The sequence below is a fragment of the Phaseolus vulgaris genome, chromosome 7 (assembly GCF_000499845.2).
Source record: "Phaseolus vulgaris cultivar G19833 chromosome 7, P. vulgaris v2.0, whole genome shotgun sequence".
Taxonomy (NCBI): domain Eukaryota; kingdom Viridiplantae; phylum Streptophyta; class Magnoliopsida; order Fabales; family Fabaceae; genus Phaseolus; species Phaseolus vulgaris.
In genome coordinates this window covers 37,222,322-37,248,003 of record NC_023753.2, presented here as the reverse complement: position 1 = coordinate 37,248,003, position 25,682 = coordinate 37,222,322, and the positions used below count along the sequence as shown (strand labels likewise).

The window sequence follows — 25,682 nt, the reverse complement described above, 5'->3', positions numbered from 1 at the left end:
TGAGACATTTCTTGAATTAGACATTACCTAAACATTATTTGGTCTGTCGCTCTATATTTTATTTTATTTTTTTCATTAATTTTAGAGGATCTTTGAATATAATAAATCTTTCCTATTAAAATAATAAGATTAACGGGCAATAATGTATTCTTTAGTAAATGAGATTTGACCCCAAAATTTTAATTAAAGAAAATCTACATCAATCACTGGTTAGAAATGAGTGTTTCTTCCTACACACCCCTCAAAGTTCTTCCCACACTTTCAGTCTTATTACAAAAACTTATTTTCAAAATAAATTTTAGAAAAATTATTCTAAAAAACACATTCCATAACGGTTAATATATGTTCCAACAATATTATTTGTCTTATTATAGAAAAATCAGGTTTAGGGTTACTCATATTTTTCGTGAAGGGAATTTGTGTGATGATAAGTTGGTTAATTTAGAATTTAGTCATAGAAAATCATTTAATTGATATAATAGGTTTTCTCTAGTCTCTTCTTAGAATTCTTTATTAATTATGTATTATTTTTGTTAACATATGTGTTTTGGTATAGTGTTTCTATATAATTGTAATTTTTATTTCTTTTTAATAATATTTTTTTCATGTGATGGCAAATGATTGTTGTTACCTGAGGTGTCAGCCTAACTAAGATATTAAGTAGCATAGTGATGTCTAACATGAAAGCTTTTTATAAAAAAAATTATTATTTCAAAATCTTTTCCAAGAAAATGCTTTCTATAAATTTTGGAAAACGTTTTTCATAATACAGTTATAAATTCCTTTCAAAAGTAGTGAACTTTCTCCATCTTTTCCTTAATTTAGACTCTCACAGTGTTAAAGATTTATCATGATAAGAGAAATATTGAACAAGTTTCTCCCTAATCTTTTTTACAAGTTAAAACCAGTTTATATATTACAAATTGTAATTTTGATAATTTATTTAAAAGAATTTTTAGAAATTAACTTATTTATAAACTAATTTTAGTTTGGAAAGAAACTCATTCTATATTTACTTCTGTTTTCTTCCCCTAAAAATACTTTTGAAAAAAACTCACCAAACAAATATCAATATTCTGATATTTTAGAATTTAGATAATTACCATGATTTCATTTACAGTTTTATGTATGTATTTGCTCGTTACTTCTAACTCAAGATAACTTCACTATGCACTTCACCATCCTCCATCCTTATCCAAGAATGAAGAGAAAATGGTGTTTGGTTTATCTCTAGAATTCGTGCTCCTCTAGGCCAATCTCCGTAGCCACCGTAACCAGTGTGCCTAGCATAGCATAACCATAGTTTATTGTATGGGCAACACCAGTCCAATCCATGGTTGTGTCCAACAAAAATTGCCTGAGATTATGAAAAGAAAAAGTTATAAACAAACAAAAATGATGATGAAAAATGAAAATCTCAAACCATACTTGGCAAGGGGAGAAAAATCAAGATGAACCAAATTCTTTACCTAGATATTTTGCTTTAACAACATGCATGCAACAGATGAAAATATGGGACACGTTCTAATTGATTTCAAAAACTTTAACCCACTATAGTCAACTTAGTGGCAGAGTGTTTAGGTTCATACTTATTTACCACTAGTGTACAAAACAAATGAAAATATGAGATGAACATTGTAAGTTTTTCCTTCAAATTCAAAGACAAGTAGAACCTCACAGATAGACCAAAAAAAAGGCTACAACAAAGTAAAAGAAATAATCAAACAAAAGGCACACCAAACTTTACATTGTTTGACAATGGCCAATACATCCATGGATAAGAAGAAGAAACCTGTTCATTATACTATCACAGACTACTGGCTAGGTGTCTGGGTACAAACATAGTATGTCATCATTTATTCCAGCATTGTTAGGTTCTAACCCACTGACAAAATATACCTCCATACTATCTTTTGAAAATCTTCTCATACTTCACACAATTTCCCAGTAAAGTCATTGAAATCAACAAATAAATCATGAAGCAAACACATCTGGTGGTTCAAACCTAACAACTAGGATCTTGAGGATTTGATTTTTGTTCTATACAGATAGTTCTGGAGAATTTGACTAGCATACTGGCTTTGACCTTACCTTGGCAGAAGTTCTATTGACAAGAAGATTCATGATACCCGTTTCAACTTCTTGAGCAGCAACAGGTTCCTTGTTGATTGATCCTACACAGGGCTTTCGTATGTCAAACTTGGGAGCCACCACCTTATAAGCCGTACTTGGAATATGCCAGAAAACAATCTCCGGAACTCTGTCATGCAATATGTTTTATTCAAGTTATAGCCTTCAATTTTTGGAGAAGATTCATAAGAAAGCTTATAAAAAAGCAAAGGTGCACGATTTGATTTTCACCAGTGAGATAAGTTTGACTCATTTTATATCTGTGTTTTCTTCTTTTATGAATGTCTATTAAAAAGTTTATTTATATATAATTTTCTTGCTTGGGATGTTTGTAGCTTTAAAGCAAAATCACTTCTGGTTTCATGCACTTTCATTGTACCTTGAGTCAGGGTTAATTTCTTCAGCTTTTTTCCGGAACCATTCTACTTGGTCATTAGATATGACTTCTGGATACGAACCACCACCAGAATCAAGGAAGTAAAGGAAGGCCACTGGTGATGGTGGATCATCAGGTGATGAAACCTGAAGGACATAGTTGGATACACTTGGCCAAAGATTTCTTGGGCCATAGCTAGAAAATGATCCATTGTGCTTGATCTCATCTGTCATCAGCTCCAATCGTCCTGTTCCTTTGAAGCTACATTCTTCTTCTCCTGAAATTTATCCAATATGCCCTTCACTGAAAATATCTCAAAAACTTAATCTTATGAGGAGCATGAGAGATACAATAAAACAAAATTAGTTATAAAAACACCAAAGAGTTTGTATAAAACATTTTCATTATTTTCAATTAAGCTATTCATGAATATTGATTCTTTGAAAGTTTCACAATCAAGCAAATAGCTGACAACCTACTGTCAAGAATGCATGAAAAAATCAGGTATCTTCTATTCTCCATACCCAACAAATATGTAACCATAGAATTAATTACATCTTTCTTATCTCTAAGTAAATATACTTAGTCTAACTCAACTTTCCAAAATCTTTGCATTCACTTATATACTATGAATTACCTTTATCTTTAGTCAATGTGGATCTCCAATATATCTCTTTCACGTCGAGACCAATTAACTCGTACGTGAGACTATATATGGTGGTATGAACAGTTTGATACTGAATAACACATAGACCTAATAAACTCTCATTAGAATAGACTTTAAATAATTCTAATACTATCTTAAAAAATAACTTTAAACCTAATTCAATCTTACAAAATCGGCTTGTAAGTCGAGTTATGCATCCACTTATAATGTAAATGGTCTATCTTTAGTTTGACGTGCGATTTCCAACATTTTTATCTGTTACTAAATACTTGGTACCTGAATATGAAGTTGTGGATTGAGGGCAGTGAATTGGAGGAATGCCAGGTGCAGAGAACCACTCCAATGGCCACTGAAATGCAGCATCATCATGGTTTCCAAATACACTGGCCCATGGTATGCCCCTATTTCTTGCTGGGGAGATTGCCTGATCCCAATACAAGCTTGCATTTGCAATCATTATATTGTTAGCCGTGATGACATCACCAAGATATATCACCAAATCTGTCATAGAGAGTTAACTTCATTAGAACTTGGTGTTCATGAAATCTAAAGCTCGTGGCATTACAAAACGAAATTAATTAACAAAAATAGATGAAGTTGTGAGTAAAAAAATGTTCTCATGTATGCTTATGAGTTCCGAGTTCCTCGCTATTTATGTAACTATCTCTAAGCATGTGTACTGTTGCTTGATCCCATATTTGAAAGGAACAGTTATTGTTTAAATTATTCTCTTATGCAAATTATAATTATTTTTTAACTTGTTTCTTAAAGTTTAAATTTTTTCAACGAAAGTCTTATAGTTTGAAATAATTTTAAAATAAGTCTTTATTCAGAATTATAAACTATCATTATTAAGATTGTGTTAACTATTTTTCAATTACAGTGAAACGATTGAAATCTTAAATAAACTCCGATAAAGAAACTGAATTTATACATTATCTATTAGTCTTTCTTTATATGATTTAATAAAAGTTAATGGACATTAGCAAATGAGCACCAATTTAATTTTTTTAAAGAGAATAAGAATCACATCATAAATATTTGAAAATAGATATTTTTAGTCTCTTTAAAATAAATAAAAAAAGTTTTATTTCGTTCCTATTGAAAAAATATTTTTTATTCTATAAAAATTGAAATATTCATTTCAGTTCTTATAAAATATATAAATTTTGGTTTAGTTTCTGTAAAATATTTTGCTCTGATTTTTATTATTTAAAATCTTGTTTTTAGTTTTTAATATTTATTTTAATATAGATAAATAATATATTTTATGAATCTTATTTTTTTTAAAGTAATATATTAACATCATATTACAATTCTAGTATGTGTTATCTAGAATGGTCATTTAACTTTTTATCTTAACACATAAATAGTTAATTAGGTTCATATACAGTATTAGAGAGAAACAAAATTGAAATTTTCTACTTTGAGGGAATAAGAGCAAAGAAAAAAAATTACCACTACCAAAATCAAAACTCAATCATTTTATAAGAATTAAAAGCATAGTTAAATTATTATTCTTCCTTCCAAAATATAAAAATTTAACAAAACTATAAAGTCTAGATACACACTATTTTATTAACACTAATTGTCATAAATGGTAAGTATTTATGGCCTTTAACCAAGTACCTAGATGATGTTTGTTATTATTTTTGCAAATCAATTACATCAACATTTTTCAACGTCGCTAAACATTAACTGAGCTTTGTGAAAATAAAATTATAATTGGGAAAGTAATGTTGTGGATGATGAAACAAAAATTAATAAGAAAAAAGTAGAAGAAGATGGGGAATTTTTTAAAGATGTTTTAATTAAGAGAAAGAGAAGATAAGTAAATGAAAAAGGAAAAATAAGTATTTTGTATTGCAATTAAGACATTTACATAAGTATAACAAAATTAAGATATATACATTCAATGTAAAAACAAGTAAATGAGTTCTTTTTTATTTTTCATGTACCCACAATTTTTTTCACTTTTCCCTTGTAATATTTTCACTTCGGGAAAGATTTTATTTTGTTTCCATAAAAGTGTTCTTTTTCTCCATTGTAAGTATTTTTCAAACTTGTTCTGACATTAACAAGATTATCGAGAAATATTTAGATCGTTCAAATATAATAGAGGTAAATAATATCTTATATATACATGCCTAATTTTTATTCCCATGTTCATTATTATTTTAAATTATTAGAAAACTCTTTATGTATTTAATATTTCTTTCAAAAATTTATGTCATTATAACACTTTTATCATAAAAGTATATATTTTTATAGTAAATTATTGATAGTATTATATTTTTTTTTTGTAAGAGAAATTATTGAATAAATATTTATTTATTTTTATTTTTGAAAAATGATTATTTAATGAATTTTTAGGTTTTAACGAAGTGGAAATAGTTATGGTGAAACTGGCATCCATGAGTTGTCATGTGTAACAGTGATTAACAGGTAAAGAGTGAATGCAGTAACCGGTAACGTGACGTCACCTGGATTTTCATGGTGGAGCACCGAATTCATGACGTTAATGGAGTTCACGTCTTGGCGTGGGCCCCACTCCGTCCACGCGTCCTCTCCAAAATGCAGGTCCGCGAAGAGCCCAATCTTGAAGCCTGCACCCTCCGCCATCGGAACCTGCCTCTCCGCGGCACCGCACGCCGATCGGAATCGTACGGCGGATGATGATCGGACGGTGGAGATCAGAGAGAGAAGGAGTAGGTGCAACAGTATCCTCCACTTACCTCCTCCGTGAGTTTCCATTGCCGTGAGAGAGAAAACAACAGAAAGTAAAGCGTCTCAAACGAAACGGCTTCAGAGAATGGAAAAACGGTGCGTTGCACTTTTCAGAGTGCATTATTATGCATGTGGATAGATTGGTTGATGGTACTGTTGAAGTGTGGATGAGAGCAAAATGACGGAAACACCCTTTGGTAATTGTCGCTCTTGCAGTGCACCGTATATACCATAAATAGGAATATGATATTGAGACGAGGGTTACGGATGTAAATCTATATAATTGCATTATATTTATAAAAAAAATTAATAAATATTTTTTGGAGGTGTTCGTGTTTTTTTTTCTATTACTTTCAGAGTTTCTGATGGAAAAATATATTACCATAAAAATTAAACTAAAAAATATCATATTTAACTAAGCTTTCGTTTGGTTTATATAATTATAGTGTTATGAACGAAGAAGCTTCATTCTCTTTTATGGTGATCGATTAGTTAATAACAAGAACATAACCTTAGTTGGCATATTCCATGTCAACGAACCTTATGTTAGCATATTCTATGTTCTCTTCGAGAAGGGATGGATTGGAATGGAGAAAGAGATAAATATACATATATAAGTATAACATGACATAACTTGTATTGTAGATATTAATTTTATGACGAAAAATATCAATTATTAAAAATATAAAAATATTAGTTTCCTTCACGTAATTTTTTTAAGGGTTTATTTGTGTCAAGAAGAAATAACACATCCCAGAAAATGAATTGCACTTATTTTTTTAAAATAAATCATTGGTTATGAACTTATTCAAAATTCATAGTCAAAGCTTCTTGATCAAGGAATATATACATATATATATATATATATATATATATATATATATTTTACAGGATTAGCTTTTATATAAGTCGCTATTAGAGAAAAAATATAAATAAATTTATAGGGCTAAATGTTTTTTCAATTTATTTCAATGTTATATCGAACAAATATTTAAATTAATCTGGTATAAAATATAATTATAGATAATACATAATTTTTTAAATTAGTTTTGAAATGAAGATAATTGAAAATTTACATAAATATATAACTTTATACCAATTTTACATGATCATGCTAAAAAAATATTATAAATTTTTTAAAAAGTCTTCATCAAGTAAAACTAAAAATATTATTGATATTTAAAATAATTTTTATTATTAATAAAAAATTATAAAATAGTTTTTAAATTTGTGTAATCATTAATTATTAAGATTTTAGTTACTAATTACTTATATTTTAAAATAGTTTCTATTAGTCTAACAAACTAATATAGAATCTAAAATATTAGTAGATAAAAATTTGATAGCTAATTTAGATACAAATTTATAAACTATTTTATAAATTTTTATTAATAATAAAAATCACTTTAGATACCAAATTTTTTTAATTTCTAAATAATATATAATTTAATTAATATAATTATTAATTGTTTTTTTATATCCGAATTTATTTACTATTTAATAATTTTTTTAGTGATAATAATAATAATAATAATAATAATAATAATAATAATAATAATAATAATAATAATAATAATACAGCTAAATGAAAGTAAATAAGATGAGTGGTTGTATTTTAAATATAATAAGAATATTTTAAGATATTAGGGACATTGGAAGTCTAAGGAAATGAAACAATGATAAACCTAAAGCATATAAGCATCCTAATGGAAACACTGCCATAAAAATTCCATGTAAATGAAATAACAACGTGAATAGAGTACTGATCCTATTTAAACAAATAAAGAAATCTAAAAAACTTAATTGCACAGGTACAAGTAAACGCAACAATGACCATGTAAATACTTTAATGAATATGAAACATCAAAGAATATTTTATTCAATCTGTAGGAATGATACATTTATATAACCATACCATTAGAATATATATAACCATACCATTAGAACCGTACAGATTCTTTTTCTAACATAATATCTGTAATTAAGACTAATTATAGACCCATTAATAATGATTATATTCCTATAATTAAGTCTAATTATAGACTCATTAATAGTGATTATATTCCTGTAATTAAGTCTAATTAAGTCTAATAATGATTTTGTCCGGTAATATCCCTTCAAGTTGGAGCATGTAAGTCTTGAATGCCCAACTTGACCAAGATGGCTCCAAACTTTTTAGCACTTACAAAAAGGTAAGCTAGTTGTGTATGTATGTGTGAGCACATAGGATGGAAGAAGGCGCTTGTGAATGATTTCATCTCGAACAAGGTGGCAGTCAACTTCAATGTGTTTGGTGCGTTCGTGGAAGACCGGGTTTTTAGCAATGTGAAGTGCTGCTTGACTATTACAATAAAGACGAATTGGGTCAGGATGAGGAACATGTAGAGAAGCGAGAATGTCGGGTGGTCTTAGCCATTGATCGATATTCAGCCTCAGCAGAGGAGGCAGAAACCGTTTGTTGTTTCTGGGTTTTCCAAGAGATTGGGGAAGTGCCGAGTTGAATAAACCATCCGGTGAGAGATTTTCGTGTCAGTGGACAACTTGCCCAATCAGAATCACACCACCCAAAGAGTTGTAAGTTGTTCTCTCGAGGTAGGAGTATTCCTTGTCCAGGATGCCCCTTTAAATATCGAACAACACGAAGAGCAGCTTGCCAATGCTCGGAGCGTGGATTTTGCATAAATTGAGATAAAGCTTGGACACTGTAGGCAAGGTTAGGTCGAGTGAAACACAAATAAATTAACCTCCCAACAAGTCTACGATAAGTAGCCGGGTCAGAAAGAAAAGAACCAGTAGCGGAGCTCAATTTGTGATTTTCTTCGCATGGTGTAGTGGCGGGCTTCGCACCCAACAATCTGACTTCAGTAATGATATCTAAGGCATATTTCCTTTGACAAAGGAAGATTCCGTTGGGGGAGCGAGCAACTTCAACCCCCAGGAAGTACTTGAGGCGGCCTAAATCTTTCATATGAAAACATTGATTTAAGTAGCCTTTAAAACATTGGATGGCAGTACCATTATTCCCTGCAATCACAAGATCATCAATGTAGACTAGCACAACCAACTGTATGTCATTATTATTGAGAGTAAACAGGGAATGATCCTTCGGGGATTGTTGGAAGCCGTAACGAGTGAGAGAAGAAGATAGTTTAGCAAACCAACACCTGGGGGCCTGTCGGAGGCCATATAGAGACTTTTGAAGCTTGCACACTGCCCCTGGTTGAGATTCTTGGAAGCCAAGAGGGAGTTTCATATAAACCTCATCATCAAGATCACCATGGAGAAACGCATTGTGAACGTCCATCTGATGAAGCTCCCAATCTTTTGCGGCTGCTACTGCTAGAGTTGTGCGAATGGTTACCGTCTTTACGACAGGAGAAAACGTCTCGTTGTAATCCAAACCCTCCACTTGATGATTGCCAAGAATTACCAATCGAGCCTTGAATCTTTCAATTGTTCCATCCGAGTTGTATTTGAGTTTGTAGATCCATTTACACCCAAGTGCCTTCTTTCCAGGAGGGAGAGCGGTGAGTTTCCAGGTGTCATTGAGTTCGAGAGCATGAATCTCCTGTGCCATAGCATCACGCCACCGGGGTTCTCGGACCGCTTGAGAAAAGAACAGGGGTTCTTGCTCGGTGTGTAAAGAGACAAGAAAACTTTGATGATGTTTAGAAAAGGAATCACAATTCACAAAATCATGTATAGGATACGAAACACCTGAGGATTCTGTTGAAGGAGGTGACGGAACAGAGGGGCTTGACGGTATCGTGGTGGCTGCGACAAAATCGCGTAACCGTACGGAAGGCAGCTTCGTGCGATGCCCTCGCCCAAGGGGAACCGCGGCCGTCAGCGGTGGTGAAGAAACCGACGGCGCCGTCTCCGTCGGACGCGGCGGTGGATCCGCGGGTAGCTTTGAGGCTTCTATACACGGATCGGAGTCGTTGATAGTGTGGTCGAAGTCATCTGTGAGGGTAGCATCCTCCTTGGCTGGGATGGGAGATGCAATGGGTTGGTTGACGATGCATTCATCTAGGTTTGAGGAGGCAACTTCATGAAGAAAATGTGGGTCCGTTCCAGTTTCTAAAGAGTTGGCAATAATTGGGTTTTGCAATGGTGGTGCAGTGTCCATCTTTTTGGCTTCAAAATATGGAAATTTATTTTCGAAAAAATGTACATCACGAGAGACAAAGAAAGTTTCTGTTTCCAAATCAAATAATTTCCATCCTTTTTGGCCATATGGATACTCGACAAACACACATTTTCGGCTACGACTATCAAATTTATCCCGCTGTCTATGTTGATTATGAGCATAACATAATGAACCAAATACTCGTAAGTGCGCGTAACTGGGTACACATCCATGGATCACTTCATAAGGTGTTTTTCCTTTTAGAATGGAGGATGGTGTGAGATTGATTAAGTAGCCTGCAGTCAAAACACATTCCCCCCAAAATTTAATGGGAAGATTGCCTTGAAACCGTAATGACCGAGCAACATTCAGAATATGTCGATGCTTGCGTTCGACGCGTCCATTTTGTTGCGGGGTCCCGACACAGGAAGTTTGGTGAAGGATACCTTGTTGAATGAAATATTATTTTAGACACATGAATTCGGTTCCATTGTCAGAGCGAACCATTTTAACACATTTGTTGTATTGCCTCTCAACGAGTGTGAATTTTTTTTTCAAAGTCACTGATACCTCTGTTTTTTCTTTTAACAAATAGATCCAAACTGCCCGTGAACAATCATCCACAATTGTCAAAAAATATGAAGCACCACAGGATGAAGGAGTTTTATAAGGACCCCATAAGTCACAATGAATTAAATCAAAAATATTCAAAGCTTGATGCGCACTTAAGAAAAACTTATCTCTCGTTTGTTTCGATTTTTCACAAACTTCACAAACTTTATTCAACTCATCACGAGTACATTTCCCACTTATATCAGGAAGCATTTGCACAATCTTAAATGACGGATGTCCTAATCTTTGGTGCCAAAGTGCTAGTTGATTTTCCATCTTGACATGACATGCTTAGTCTTCCGTATCCCACGATACCAATAAAGCCCATCTTTCCGTTCACCTGCTCCAATCAGCGTCCTCGAAGTGCGGTCCTGTATAATACACAATTTATCAGTGAATGTTACAACACAATTTTCTTCATCCGTCAATTGAGGTACTGAAAGTAAATTGCATTTTAATTTGGGAACATAAAGGACATTTTTCAATTCAAGTCCTTCTTCAAGAGTCATTGTTCCCTGTTCGCAAGCTAGAACACGTTCACCATCGGGTAACCCTACGGGGCACCCTTGTATAGTTTCCTTTTCACTCAAATTTTCCAGTGACCCGGTCATATGGTTTGATGCCCCACTGTCAATAATCCACAAATCCCAAATGCTCTTACCAGTCATTTTCTCTGATTCATTTGATTTTTGTTTGCTGATCATATCAACCAGTACCTTCCATTGTTCATTGGTCAGACCTGCCATCTCAAGTTTCTTGTCGTCATTGTTGGCTTGACTGTTGCTTCCACTAGCGTGTGCCACATTTGCACGTGTCGGGTTACCTTTGTTTCGCATCTCTTGACATCCCCTGCCGTTCCATTTGCCTTCACTTTTTGGTCTGTCACCCCACCATTCGGGATATCCGATCAATTAGAAGCATCCCTTCATGTCGTGACCATTTTTACCGCAATGACTGCACGTCATTAATTTTTCTACCATATCTCCACGCCCTTTTTCTTTGTAGTTGGCCTGCATCGCGAGACCCACGACCAACCCCCTTTCTTCCGTTGATTTGGCCATCATTCTCACTCATTCTTCTTGTACCAACATAGCATATACGCGGTTCAGAGACGGCAATGGGTCTGAGGCCAGAATGTTTGATCTTACTGTCCCGTAGCTTGCGTCATCCAACCCCATAAGGAGTTGATGAACCTTCTCCTCCTCCCTTCGTTTTTCCAACTGAGCACCAATCCCACACTTGCATCCACCACACGTACAAGATGGAATTTTGTCACTGTTAGCAAGCTCATCCCAAAGGACCTTCAATTTTCCAAAGTAAGTTGCCACCACCATTCCCTCCTGCTTGCATCTTGACAAGTCCGACCTTAGTTGTTGAATTCTAGGTCCATTCACGACCGAGAATCTTTCTTTAATGTCTTCCCACAAGTTATGTGCAGTCTCAGCATATGCTACTGTGGATCGTAAGCTTGGTTCAATGGTGTTTAGAATCCAAGAGACAATCATGGACTGCACGGTCCACCAATCTTCAAGGTCGGGTGCCTCATCCTCTGGTTGGATATGTGTTCCATCAATGAAGCCCCATTTTCTCCGGGCACGAAGCGAGATCTTTACTGCTCTTGCCCATTCGTCGTAATTTTCTCCGCGCAATTGGACTTGCGTGATTATGTTTCCGGGATTGAAACTCGCGTTGAGATCATATGACGAGTAGGTCTTCTTAGCACCTCCTCCTTCGTGCTCTGCTTTGTTGGCATTATTATTTTCTGGTGCATCTGCCATGGTTGTGCACCGTTGCCTTTGCTTTGTGTTTGTCGGGTATCAGAGTTTTGTGCTCTGATACCATGAAAGAATATTTTCTGTTTTATTCAATCTGTCTTTCATCTATAGCAATGATACATATATATAACCATAGCATTAGAACCGTACAGAACCGTACAAATTCTTTTTCTAACATAACATCTGTAATTAAGACTAATTATAGACCCATTAATAGTGATTATATTCCTATAATTAAGTCTAATTATAGACTCATTAATAGTGATTATATTCCTGTAATTAAGTCTAATTAAGTCTAATAATGATTTTGTCCGGTAATAAAACACATAAATTGTTTAAGATAAAGACTGACACAAAAAATCTAAATAATACAGCAATGTGTAAATCACTGTTTCTATTTTAAACAAAACAAAACATTGGTAAGTGCAAAAAATCTAAGGCACTGGTTGTTTTTTGCCGTCACCAAGGAGGAGGGGCGAGTGTGTGAAATTCATGTTTGGATTGGTTTATTTGAAGATGTGGGTGCGGATGAGAGAGCGGAGTGAGAAACTTTTCTCTTCCTTACAAAAGTGAGAAGATTTTGGAAGATTACCGGTGGCAAAGACCATACACATAACATTTTACTTTTGTATCCTTTGTGCACATGTGAATGAGTTTATTATGGTGCAGTTTTGAGCCAAAGACTTTTCTTTTTCATTAGATTGTCCAGTGCAACTAATTGCAAAAGAATTTTGACTAAAATGGTAAACTCGTGAATGTGAAACTGAAGTTGTGTTTGCTATAAGTGAGATTATGTTTGATTGTTGTGTTGTGCCCAGAACAAGAAAACGAGAGAGAACTGGTTTGAGCAAGATAAAACTCACTGGTTTGTCTCCATTTTTTTTCAAAATCGATTTTCCTATCATTGTAGATGTTGTAGAATCGATTTTCTTATCTCTATACATGTTGTATAATCGATTTTCCTATCTTTGTATATGCTATAGAATCGATTGGATGGTGCATAATCGATTGTGTGGCTTTTGAAGGTATAAGAAGAATCGATTATCCCTTATCCCTTAGTGTGAGAAAAATGTTGAATTCTGTTATGGTTTTTTTTTTTCACATTCTTCTTCTTCTTTCCATTGCATCTTCTTTCCAATGCTTCTTCTTTCACCTTCTTGTGAGAGTATGCACTGTAGTTTTATACATAGGCAAATATGATGTGCATTGTTTAATATTTTTTCACATAGCTTACTTCTCTTTAAATTTTTATTTTATTATTATTAATCTCAAAGTTTTACATACTATAATGGATTATTATTATTATTATTCAAATTGTATGGAAAATATTTTTACCAACAGTTTGCAAATATTTGAATGATGATAACAAGTTACTAAAATAGTGAGGTTACATGTTTAAAGTGTTTAGAAGCTCACTCGTTTAAATTTTATTATAGTTCTTCAATGAAATTATTTGACAAGCTTTATTAAAATATGAATAAAAAATAATAATAAAAAATTATATATTACAAGATTTATATCAATTTGATAGTTTTTGTTTGAGTTGGTCAAGTATAATGATTTTTTATTTTTATATACAAACATAACTTATTAAAGTTTGATATTATTTTTTATCATCATAATCATGAGTTATTTTCATAAAGGGTGCTCTAATTATGCTGAGGTGTTGACAAAACTTTTCAAACAAATTAAATAAAAAAAATAGTATTTTTTCTTTATTAGTTCAGAAGGTTTTGTATTTACTGAAGAAGAATTTAGTTAGTTGAGAAGTTGGTGAGAAGAAGAAGAAGCAGGTATGGTGCCTATTCTTCAATCTTTTTGGTGCATGATTTTAAAATAATTTTTGTCTTTTTTATGGGTGAAAGCTGTGATTATAGTTATTTTTAAAGGTTAATTGCAATTTTTTATTTAGATTTTTTGTTTATTTATTTATATTTAATTTTAAATTTTTTAAAGGTTAAAATTTTCACCAGTGAAAACACAAACATGTTTTTATGATAACAAAAGCAAAAATATGATTAAAAATAAAAAAAATTTACATACATTCATCCCCGCCCACACTGTTCCACTTCCTGTGTTATTTTCCTGCAATTCTGTTCACCAATTTCTAGCTCTTGGTTGCTTCTTCTAGAAGCTTCTAAACCCAAACCGTTCTTAGTTTTAACTTCGCTTCAGGGAATTCGTCATTTCCACGGCCATTGCTGCATCTCTGTATGTATCCCTCCACTTCGCCTTGTTTTTTCATTCAATTACTTTCTGTGGTCACAGTCTTTAATATGGTTTTGTTACGTGTTGTGTTGGAATGCTTGTTAATTTTTCTAATCTGTGTCGTGGAATAGTTGAATTAGGGTTTTTGTTAAGTACGGAGATACGATGATAGTGTTAGAGTTGCTTATGGTGTGTCTTTGTTGTGATCCAATCTACAATTAGGGCTGTGTGAGTTGACTGTTGGATCTTGCTTGTCTTGAAATTTAGTCTTCCTTCCAATTCTTAAGTCTGGCATGTGCGATGACTGTGTGAATAAGGATGAGTGTGAGACACAGAAAGTTCTAATGAAATATGGAAAAAGTGGTTGGTTATGATGGGTTTCGTTTGCAGTTGAGGTTTTAGTGTTACCTGAATTTTGAATCTGTTTTACTACTTTGAAGCCGTTACAGTCTGCAAAATTATTCTTATATGTTATCGGTAGCTTTTGATTCCAATGTGAGAAATAAGAAATTTCTCTATGGTGATTATGTATGTTAACTTTGGGTACAGGAATGTAATCTAATAACCTGTTAGGACTCAGTACGCTTTCACTCTTTAATTTATTGTTATTTGTTTGGATTTGTGATGTCTGAATGAACAGTGGGTACTGAAAGCAAGCCTGTATGATTTTTGTTTGATTTATTTTCTGGTAACACTTAATTTTCATTATTCTTTAGTCATTGAACCCACAAGAAAAGATCAGGTGGTCTCTACTTTCTTACTAAGAGAAGGGGATCTGTGACTATGGCTGCAAATGAAGATGCTGCGCAGGAATTTGAACCAAAGAAGAAGCCACCAACAGAGGATGAGAAGAGGTAATTGTTTTTTTTTTTTTTCTATTGTTGTGCTTTGGCTCTGATGGCTTGTTTTAGGTGGTATGGTTGTGTTTATAAGTGTTGTTTCTTTGTGAGAATGAAGGAAGAAGAAAATTACGCCTGGGAGTTTGATGAAAGCTTTGATGAGGCCTGGTGGAGGTGATGCTGGACCTTCAGATGGTGATCAGGTTATTATTTCTGTTTTTCTAGGTTGTGGATGTGAGTGCTTATGTTATATGTAGGTATTATAGAAATACACTGGCAAGGGAGCCAATGGTTGTAGTGTTTGCTTTATTGACTTGATTTTTATAAGGAATTTGTTATATAATAATGTGTCTCAGATTATCTATCACTGCACCATTCGAACTTTGGATGGAGTACTTGTGGAATCTACCAGATCTGATTATGGAGGTGAGGTGAATTAAGCATCTTGGGACCTTTCAGTGTGTTTGGTTTAAAAAGACGATAGTCTCTTATGTTGATTTGTTTAGAATTTATTTTCTATCAAAACGGGTTGTTTTCTATCCTCAATTTTTGGTACTGCTTGTGTTATTTTTGTTTGAGAATTGACACTGATTGAGGACTTTTTGTTACTTCCTTTTGCCAATTCCTAGTCACTACAGATACTGAACTTGAGAACAAAATTCCATAGTGAAACACCCGCCTATAGAAAAATAATTGAAATTGGAATTTTAGAATTTGTAATTAGGCTTTGGTTAAATATGTGCCAGATTATTGTCTTCTGTTGTTGACCCAGTGTTAGGTTTGATAACCTTTTATGTCATTGAAACAGGAAAAGGCACCCCAATAAGGCATGTTTTGGGCAAAAGCAAGATGTTATTGGGCTTACTAGAAGGAATTCCTACAATGTTGAAGGGTGAAGTGGCAATGGTAACATACTAATTATTGAATATTACTGCCTTTGATATGTAGCGTTTTTTCTGGTGACTATAAGCTCAAGTCTCTTTGTCTCATGCTTAATCCAGTTTATACTCAAGCTTCTCATTGGTCTTCATTTATTATGATTTTGGCTTAAAACCTTAATGTAAATCATGCTGCAACACAAAGACAATTTTGTTTCATTTGTATATTTAGAGTAATATCACTTCTACTATGTTAATCTAACAATGGAAGTTCTAAACGTCATCATCATCATCTGCCACTTCTACTATTATAATAAAAGAGGAGGAAAATTGACTGTTACCTGGCATTTCTATTTTAATGAATTGCATTGTTGATTTTCTTGAACATTTTTTTCTTTCTTTGGTTTTGGCTGCTCCTATATGTGATTTTTCTTATGGATTTGAGGTATCATCTGTGAAATGATTATTGTTTCCTTGAACATATTAATGGTTTGAGTAATCGATAATGCTAGGGAAATAATGAAAGTCAAATTCTATGTTTGATGGGCCCTCCAATGGTTTCTCTTGGGGTATTACTTTGGTGGATCCTTATTAGATTGTATTATTTATTCTTTCAGTTCAAGATGAAGCATCAGTTGCATTATGGTGAAGATGATTGTCCTATTTCCGCCCCAGATGGTTTTCCTAAGGAGGACGAACTTCATTTCGAAATTGAGCTGATAGATTTTTTCAAAGCAAAGGTAAGGATGTCAACTTTAAGTTTTGTTTTTATTCTAATGCTTATGTTCTGTATCTGTTATCCTTCTCATGTATCAAAATTAAAATAATTCTTCTTATTTGTTTATCTTTCTCAACAGTTAAGGGTTTTGTTTTTCCAGTTTTTTTCATCCTTATTTTGATATTCATCAGTATTATTCTTGTGTTTCCCATTACTACAGTCCTGGTTTTCTCAATTTATGTGTTTTTTATTCTTTTCTGAATAACTAATCCTTGTTGGATCTCTGTGTTGTAATCCTCATTTTCCTTTTGTGTATATTTGCAGGTTGTTACTGATGATTTGGGAGTCGTAAAAAAGGTATAAATGGATAGAAAATATTGCTTCATGGTTTACAAATTTGTTTTTCATGTTTCTATCATCACGGATGGATCTCATGGGAAATATGAATATCAATCCCTAAATGAAAAGGAAAAAGGAGCTGTGATTTGTCAGACTGACACAAATGTTCAAAGCATCTCCAATTAGGGAAATTGGAATTGTTTTCCTTTATTTGAAGTTTTAGGCTGCACAACATGCTTTAAAAGTGTAATTGTGTTGCCAAAATTACAGGTGAATGCAGCAGTGATTGTGGTTGTGTTGGACTTACAAACAATTTATAACGTTGCTTAATATGTTAGGAAGGATTATTGTCTTACAATTACTCATCTAAATACAAACTAAAGGAAGAAGAACAAAACCCTTGAAAAAAGTCAAACGTGAAGGAACATAAGTCAAAACAGAGGTAACTCTGGGGAAATTTTTACCCAAATAAACCCCAATGGTATTCAATGCGTACACTTGGGTTTTTGAAGGATATATCAAGGTAGTGCTGCTGTAATGTGCAAAAAACTGTTATTTAGAAAACTGCTCTGCTTTGGAATCCCATAGAGGTCTAGGGTTGCTTTGCTCTGCTACTGTGCTGTAGCATGCTATTGACTACTAAGTTAGGAAGCATGGATATGTTTTTTCCAGGTTTATTATGTTTTTAGCCCGGCAGAAATGGCAAGTTTTGGTTTGAGCCGTTCAATTTTTTTCCTGTTTTGGTCCTTGTAAAATTAAGTTCATTTTAAAATGTCCACTATTAATCAGTTAGTGCTGATATAGCATGCATTTAGACATGGCACATTAGTGACCACTTTAAGATAGCATGTGATATGACATGTAGTTGTGTAACATGTCCTCGGTAAATGGTGATAGGGACCAATTTCAAAACAATTTTATTGTGATATATTCTTGTGAATAAGTATTTACAAGTATTTGAACCTTAGGTGTTTCTAGTGAATATTGTCTATAGAAACAGGAAATTCTTAGTAAATTGGAAGTTTTCCATAATTTGTCAGAAAGTTTGCCGAAATATTTTGGCATTTCCATAGAATTTTTACATCATGTGTTGTCATGTGTATATCTTGTGAATAGCAAGTAAAAACTGAGAAGGGGAATTTGATCTGGAAAGATCTTGCCTGTAGGATGAAGGTCCGGTCATTGTTTGTTTTCTAAGGTTAGCTCTCTTAATGTAGGTAGTGCAAGAAGGGCAGGGCTGGGAATCTCCAAGAGAACCTTATGAAGTAAAGGCTTGGTAAAACAATTTTCCCCCCTTTTTCCTATTGTTCATCTCATCTCATGTCAGTGCGTATAATGGATTGATGGGAGATTCTGATGATATTTTGTTTGGTTGCTACCAGGATATCAGCAAAGACAGTTACTGGGAAATTGATCATGTCACATACAGAAGGAGAACCATACTTGTTTACATTTGGAAAATCAGAGGTATTTAAATCACTTTGTGCTTTTGTTAATTGTAATGATGATAATATTGTGGTGCTATAAACCTTATAATGAGTTGGTCTCTCTTAAGATTCCAAATATTTAGGTCAGGCCATGGTCTTTTTTTATTTCCTGATTGCTGCCAGGCATTCAGCTCCCTTAAAAATAGATAAAAATGACAAGGAAACTGTTGGACATTTTATAATATATAAGTGAGTGCAAACCTCATTTTATAAACCGGTTTTATAAAATTGAGTTAGGCTTAAAGTCCACTTTTTAATAGAAACAATTAATTTCTTAGTCATTGTTGAGCTTGCAATATCCTTAAATGTTCTCTAATATTAATATTGATTTCTTTGTCCTTCTTTTAACGCAAATCAGCTACCTAAGGGCCTTGAAATGGCGATAGGAACAATGGTTCGGCAAGAGAAGGCTGTTATATATGTTACCACTCAGTATTTAACCGAGTCTCCTCTGATGCCTGTAATAGAAGATTATGATGAAGTCCATTTTGAAGTGGAGCTGGTTCACTTTATTCAGGTGAGCAACACTTTCCACAATATAAAACATGGTTTATTATTGAACTTGTTTGTTGTGGCATGTATGTGTAGTAATAATGTGATGGAGAATAAACTTGTCTTAGCATTCATATTGGTTATCTACTATACTGAAGTTATGAGGCATTCACTGATGTAACTTTCTTCTATACTGAGTACCCATAACCAATTTTTAACCTATATATTTTGTGGCTTTATATGGCAGGCAATAAATGATTTGGCATTGGTGCTTGTAATTATGTTTTTATGTTTGCGAGTCATATAAGAGTTCCTCATTTTTCAGTGTCTTGAGGTCATGCTTGGATGATTAACTATTACTGGCCTGTTTTTATTTTATTTTCTTTCCTTTATTTGTCACTCACTTTACTTGCTATGAAACTTCAAAAGAATGATAAATAATCAGCAATTAAGGTTGTGCCCAACATTTTGCACTGTGAAAGAAACTGAACAAGAGAGAATTTTGTAACAAACTGAGTTGTATTCATTTCAATGACATTTGAAAGAAGTTTACAAGTGTATTTATAGCTAACTGCTTACAACAAGAGATAATTGTTGTAACTTGTAAGTAGCTTTACTCAATTGATACAAGAGATGGCTGCTAACTATGTACATAAAATACAAAATATTTTCATAGAATATATAACTAAGTACATACTCTAATAATACCCCCCTCAAACATAAGTAGAAGATTTTTCTCAAGAAAAATTCTTCGCATTGAGTTTGCCTTTAAGAAAAGAAAAAGAAGCTGAAGAAAGGGGCTTGGTCATCGCATCTGCCCATTGATCCAGTGCTGGAATGCAATATATGAGAAGCTGCTTTTGGCCAGATCTTTTCCTGCATGAAGAAAATATCAATCTCTATGTGTTTGGTGTGGCTGTAAAACACCGGATTATGAACTGTATTCTTTTCATTAACATTTGAAAGATCAAGCTTACAAGTGTATTTATAACTAACTGCTTTCAACAAAAAGAGATAGATGTTGTTAGTAACTAACTGCTTTATTGAATTGATACAAGAGATAGCTGTCAGCAATAGCTAATAACTCTAACTATGTAAGTACAATATTTAAATACAAAATATAACTAAGTACATAGTCTAATATGTACAAGAAGGTTTTTTTTTGTGATTCATGATGTACATAAATTTATATGCACTACAATTTCTTATTTTCATAAGAATTTTCATCTTAGTAATATATCAACAGGTGAGGGACATGCTTGGAGATGGGTGCCTAATAAAACGCCGAATACATGATGGCAAAGGTCAGAGCCTCTAGAGTTATTTTACTGCTACCAATCTTACAAGGAGAGTTTATGAAAGGCTTCATAACTTCTTTTTAGTTTTTAACTAAGGAATAAATGAAATAAAAAAAGAAAGATATGGAAAATAATATTGTGGAGAATGCCTAGTCAATGCTTGAGTTTATATTAAAGATGTTACAATTATAGTACGAATTCATTGTTAGTGTGTTTTGTTTTTCACAATTTTATTATTGTTCTTTTATTAAGGTGGTATGTTAGGAGAAGGAACTAAGATTTTTAATTTTATGCTTGCGTCACATTGTTTAAGTTCCAGTTGGTTATTGTGATTCAAAGTCTTGAATGATGTTGATTTTTTTTGTATATAACAGGTGATTTTCCCATGGATTGTCCCCTTCATGACAGTCTACTTCGTGTTCATTACAAGGGTACTGTTCTCAATGAAGAAAAGAAGGTTTTTTATGATACAAGGGTAGACAATGATGGTCAACCATTAGAGTTCAGTTCTGGAGAAGGGCTTGTGAGTTTCCAGCTTGAGCATAAATAAAGTCAAGTTCAATTGTTTTCTTTTCTTCTTTTTATAGATTTTGGTGTCTAGAAATTCCTGATTTGCAGTATTTAACTAGAATGTCTGCCCTTTCACATCAATGATATGAATGCAAATACATCACATTGCATTGATTATTGCTTTGGAATCTCATTTTCTTTGTGTTTTAGGTACCAGAGGGATTTGAAATGAGTGTTCGTCTGATGCTTCCTGGAGAGATAGCTCTCGTCACATGCCCTCCTGACTATGCCTATGATAAGTTTCCAAGGTTGCAGACAAAAAACACTTTTTTACTCTATTGTTTTAACCAATAATTCTTAAAGCATTTTAGAGCAAGCAATTGCAAATTGAATATGGTTTCTATCTTAATATCACTTCAGAAAATAAAGAAAAAGAGAAAGTATATTTTTAGAGCTTAAATAGGTTTCCTTTAGGTTGTCATATTTATATACATCAGATTTGTGTGATACAATGAAGAGAAAGGAAAGAGTAAAAAACAAGTAATCCTAGGTACAGATAAGTACTACTACCCAAAACAGCTTTTGAATAAAGCTTACTTAGATTACTCTGAACCTATTCTAACAATATCCACTGGCATTCTGTTCTATCCCTATGCTGCATGATATCATTGACATACTTCCTCCTTTTATGACCAGGCCTTCAAATGTCCCTGAGGGTGCTCATATTCAATGGGAAATTGAGCTTCTAAGTTTTGAAACGCCAAAGGTATTTTTTCAAATTGTTCAGTTAAATTCATGTTATTTACTAGAGTAGTTACATATATGCATTTGGCAATTATACATGGTGGTGAATGTTTGGTGAAGTATTGCAAGTTGCAACAGAAAAAATAAGTGTTAGAGATCACAATGCTGAAGTTATGCTTATGTTAGAGATCCCATGTCCACTGTTGATATGATCAAATTATATATTATGTAAGTGGGTGCAGATTTCACATTGTAAGCCAATTTTGTAGGATTGAGTTATGTCTAAATCCACTTTCTAAGATCTATATTCTATATCTTATTTTCCAGTTTGGTTAGCATTATTTAAATATTCTTGAATTAGATAGATTTCAGGTTTGTTTTTTATGATTTTGGTCCCTGGCTGAACTATGATAATCATGTTAAACTGCATAGGATAAATCATACATGCTGGGTTTAATACCTTTTTCAAATATATAATTAGCTTACATAATTTTTTTTAATCTTTAGCTGCTTTAGTTTCTATTTACATTTTTTGAATCATATCCTTACAATGATGAGATGACCAATGCATTATGGACTTTATTCCTTATTACAGGACTGGACAGGATTGGACTTTAAAACTATAATGAATGAAGCTGAAAGTATCAGAAACACGGTATGCAGTTGAACCTGCACAACTTTCCTATGCTGTTTCAGCTATGTTTGTGAGATACTCAGTTAAAACCAGAAAAATAGTCAGCTAAGTTGACCACAGTTACACTGGATTTATTCAAAGTTATTTGTGAACTAGGTGGCAATTCTACCTTTTTTCCTTACGTATAAGGTTTTATTTGTGTTTTTGTTGTCATTGTTGTGATTCAGTGTGTATATTTTGACAATATATGTTCCTACGTTGGGAACTTCTTAACATCCATGTGAACATGTGTTGAGCAGAGATTTGAGAATAAGAAAGGTGAAACATTTATGCTGTGAAAGCTGTCTTCAATGGTTATAGACCTTCTGTTAGTGATGCATGGTTAATTCTCTCTTTGCTATGCTGAAAGAATCGTAAAAAAATTGAACAATACAGGGAAAGTTCATTAAAAATCTCAATATTTCATTTTTTGATAAATTATTATTTCTGTAAAATATACAAATGATTATTTTCTATCAAATCTTGCCCTCCTTGTATAGATTAAAATAACCCTGGCTTCACTGTAGCTTATTTGGTTAATACTCATTATTTGTTTTCATACCTGTACTACAATCACTTACTAAGTTTAAGCTTACCTTTCCCTTACTTTGCAAGTACAATCACTTACTTTTCCCCGATGAATAAAAATGAAATAAAGTCGAATGTTTCATTCTATTATTGTATTTCAGGGTAACAAGCTGTTCAAAGAAGGGAAATATGAACTTGCCAAGGCAAAGTATGAAAAGGTATTGATCTTTCTCTTTTGTGCTAAGTTGAATCTTATGCTCTTATGTTCTTCAGTCAACATTTTTCTCATAGAAAATTTAGTCACTTGAATACTGTGAGATTTTGTTTATTTCGTTTCTGTTTGAATATCTGACTTTGTTGTTTGAATTGATTTGTATATTACATGTATTGGATTTCTATTGTATATTCCATGATAATTGGATTTGTATTTTCACTTGGACTTTTGTTTGTGGCTCTAAATGTCTAATTATGCCATCAAACTTATTAACATTATGTGGTAGTTTGTAACAGTTGCTTCGAGAATTTAATCATATCAATCCTCAAGATGATGAAGAAGGAAAGATTTTTGCAGACACAAGAGTGAGTGATCTTTTGTCTCTTTCCCAGTATATTAAAGAAAGGATGCATGTATTACCTAACATAATTAAGCTTGGTAGATTGATTTAACTTTAGACTAAATTTTTTTATCACTTTTGCTCCCATTATTGAAGAATTTGCTACATCTGAATGTTGCTGCATGCCATCTAAAACTGGGGGAATGCAAAAAGTCCATTGAGACTTGCAATAAGGTATGTTTGATGACCTCAGCTATATATATATGTATATAATTTTATTTCATTGGATTAAACACAATTCATTAGTTGATTTTGGTACGTTTGAATAGTAAAACAACGTCATGGATTTGATTTATAATTACGAGTGTTCTGTAGTAATGTTCTAACCTAGTGATGTTTCTTGGATGGGGTTGAGGGATTTGACGCAAAAATTTGTTGTTAGTCTATCTGAGCTATTAAGCTGCACCCTTTCCAAGTGAACTATTTTAACTAACTGAGTCAATCACCATGACTTTCTACTTTCCTCGGATTAATTGCTATTCCATAATCAAATGTTTGGCAAGGGGCTAAAACATAAAGGAGTACAACTTTTCATTCTTTAGTTAGTTGCTACACATCATTATAGGGTGACTTCTGTTGGAGTAAAATTCCTTTTTTTTAAGGATTTGTTTTTCTTCAGAAAACAAACAATGAATGCTAAATGGGTTTAAAAGGAGAAGAAAAAGATAAATGACATGAATAATACAGTTGTGCTATAAACAGTCTGTTTATTTTCCTCAACTCTAAAGCTAGATGGAAACTTGTGCTGTGTATTTCTCACTACCTATTTTTTTCAATGAATCATTCAGGTTTTGGATGCAAATCCTGCACATGTCAAGGGCCTTTATCGTCGTGGAATGGCCTACATGACTGCTGGAGATTTTGAAGAAGCAGGGGCTGATTTCAAAATGGTACAGATCTTCATGTGTAACTTGTGTAGCATTTAAAGCTGTACTGTTATCTGTTTCTAAAATCACTTTAATGCTATTTTTAGATGATGAAAGTTGACAAGTCAACTGAATCAGATGCAACTGCAGCTCTTCAAAAACTGAAGCAGAAGGAGCAGGTGGGTTTGAAATCAGTTATTTGGATTATGTGCTTGATTTGAGACATCACTGAAGGAAACTTTTAACACTTTATTCTAATATCAATTCATCTGCAGGAAGTCGAGAAGAAAGCTAGGAAACAGTTTAAAGGGCTATTTGACAAGAAGCCTGGAGAAATTGCGGAAGCTAAAGGTGATGCTGATGGAGATCAAATAACAAGCGAAAGCCTGAAGGATGAAGTACATGGGGACTCTGATGAAACAAGTTTTGAGGATTCACATGAACCACCACCTGAGGCACCTCGAAATAGTTGGTTCTCTCTCTTTTGGCCTTCTGGTAGAAGACTTTTTGAATCACTTGGGCTTAATAGATGTGCCATACTTTAATTTAACTTCAAAAACATAGTTTGTCATAATATAATTTATAAAGACGTCATTCCAGGTCATTTTAACACGTATATTTAAAGAATGAGAGTTTAGGTATTTATAACTTTGATGTTACTCCGGGGAATTTCATGCTATCTGCCGAAAGATTTTTGTGTTCAACTTTTACGTTGTAATGTAAACCATTTATATGTATTGAATAAAAGAAACTGTAAGCAAGTAGAAAATAGCAAAAGGTGAACAAACTGAAGCAATTGTTGGAAGTGCGGCAATATCTTTGAGTTATTATATGTTGTGTGTTAGGAACCAAGACAGACTTTTATTTTTTTGAAAAAGGTGAAAAGAACCAGAAATAAGAGAGCACTCTCGATTCTTTTATATGAACTAATATTCATGAATGCATTAGAAATTCAATCTTTTTCTAAAACTGAGTTAAAAAAAATTGACACAAAATTCGACAAATTGTTCTACAGTAATGGTAAGAGATTTTCTAATTTTACAACAACGTCTTAACTAAATTTCAATTTTGT

The 25,682-nt window shown here is 33.0% G+C and overlaps 3 protein-coding genes across 3 annotated transcripts; 1 reads left to right on the top strand and 2 right to left on the bottom strand.

Moving 5' to 3' along the window:
- Positions 1-1,054: 1,054 nt before the first annotated feature.
- Positions 1,055-6,017, bottom strand: LOC137830536 (probable inactive purple acid phosphatase 16). The gene is made up of 5 exons (XM_068637951.1): positions 5,657-6,017; positions 3,450-3,674; positions 2,510-2,783; positions 2,092-2,260; positions 1,055-1,357 (listed from the first exon to the last, which is right to left on the bottom strand). Exons 1-5 carry the CDS (start codon positions 5,925-5,927, stop codon positions 1,148-1,150), a joined length of 1,149 nt encoding a protein of 382 aa, XP_068494052.1. The 5' UTR covers positions 5,928-6,017; the 3' UTR covers positions 1,055-1,147.
- Positions 6,018-8,265: 2,248 nt separating this feature from the next.
- Positions 8,266-9,446, bottom strand: LOC137829462 (secreted RxLR effector protein 161-like). Its single transcript, XM_068636263.1, has 2 exons — positions 9,331-9,446; positions 8,266-8,602 (listed from the first exon to the last, which is right to left on the bottom strand). The coding sequence occupies exons 1-2, from the start codon at positions 9,444-9,446 to the stop codon at positions 8,266-8,268; spliced, it is 453 nt and encodes a 150-aa protein (XP_068492364.1).
- Positions 9,447-14,404: 4,958 nt separating this feature from the next.
- LOC137830535 (peptidyl-prolyl cis-trans isomerase PASTICCINO1) lies at positions 14,405-25,424 on the top strand. Its single transcript, XM_068637949.1, has 21 exons — positions 14,405-14,627; positions 15,341-15,478; positions 15,582-15,666; positions 15,820-15,889; positions 16,272-16,369; positions 16,959-17,081; positions 17,384-17,416; positions 18,616-18,674; positions 18,781-18,865; positions 19,244-19,402; positions 20,624-20,681; positions 21,050-21,198; positions 21,396-21,493; positions 21,882-21,951; positions 22,525-22,584; positions 23,292-23,348; positions 23,641-23,709; positions 23,841-23,918; positions 24,533-24,634; positions 24,718-24,789; positions 24,886-25,424. The coding sequence occupies exons 2-21, from the start codon at positions 15,408-15,410 to the stop codon at positions 25,153-25,155; spliced, it is 1,866 nt and encodes a 621-aa protein (XP_068494050.1). The 5' UTR covers positions 14,405-14,627; positions 15,341-15,407; the 3' UTR covers positions 25,156-25,424.
- Positions 25,425-25,682: the final 258 nt, after the last annotated feature.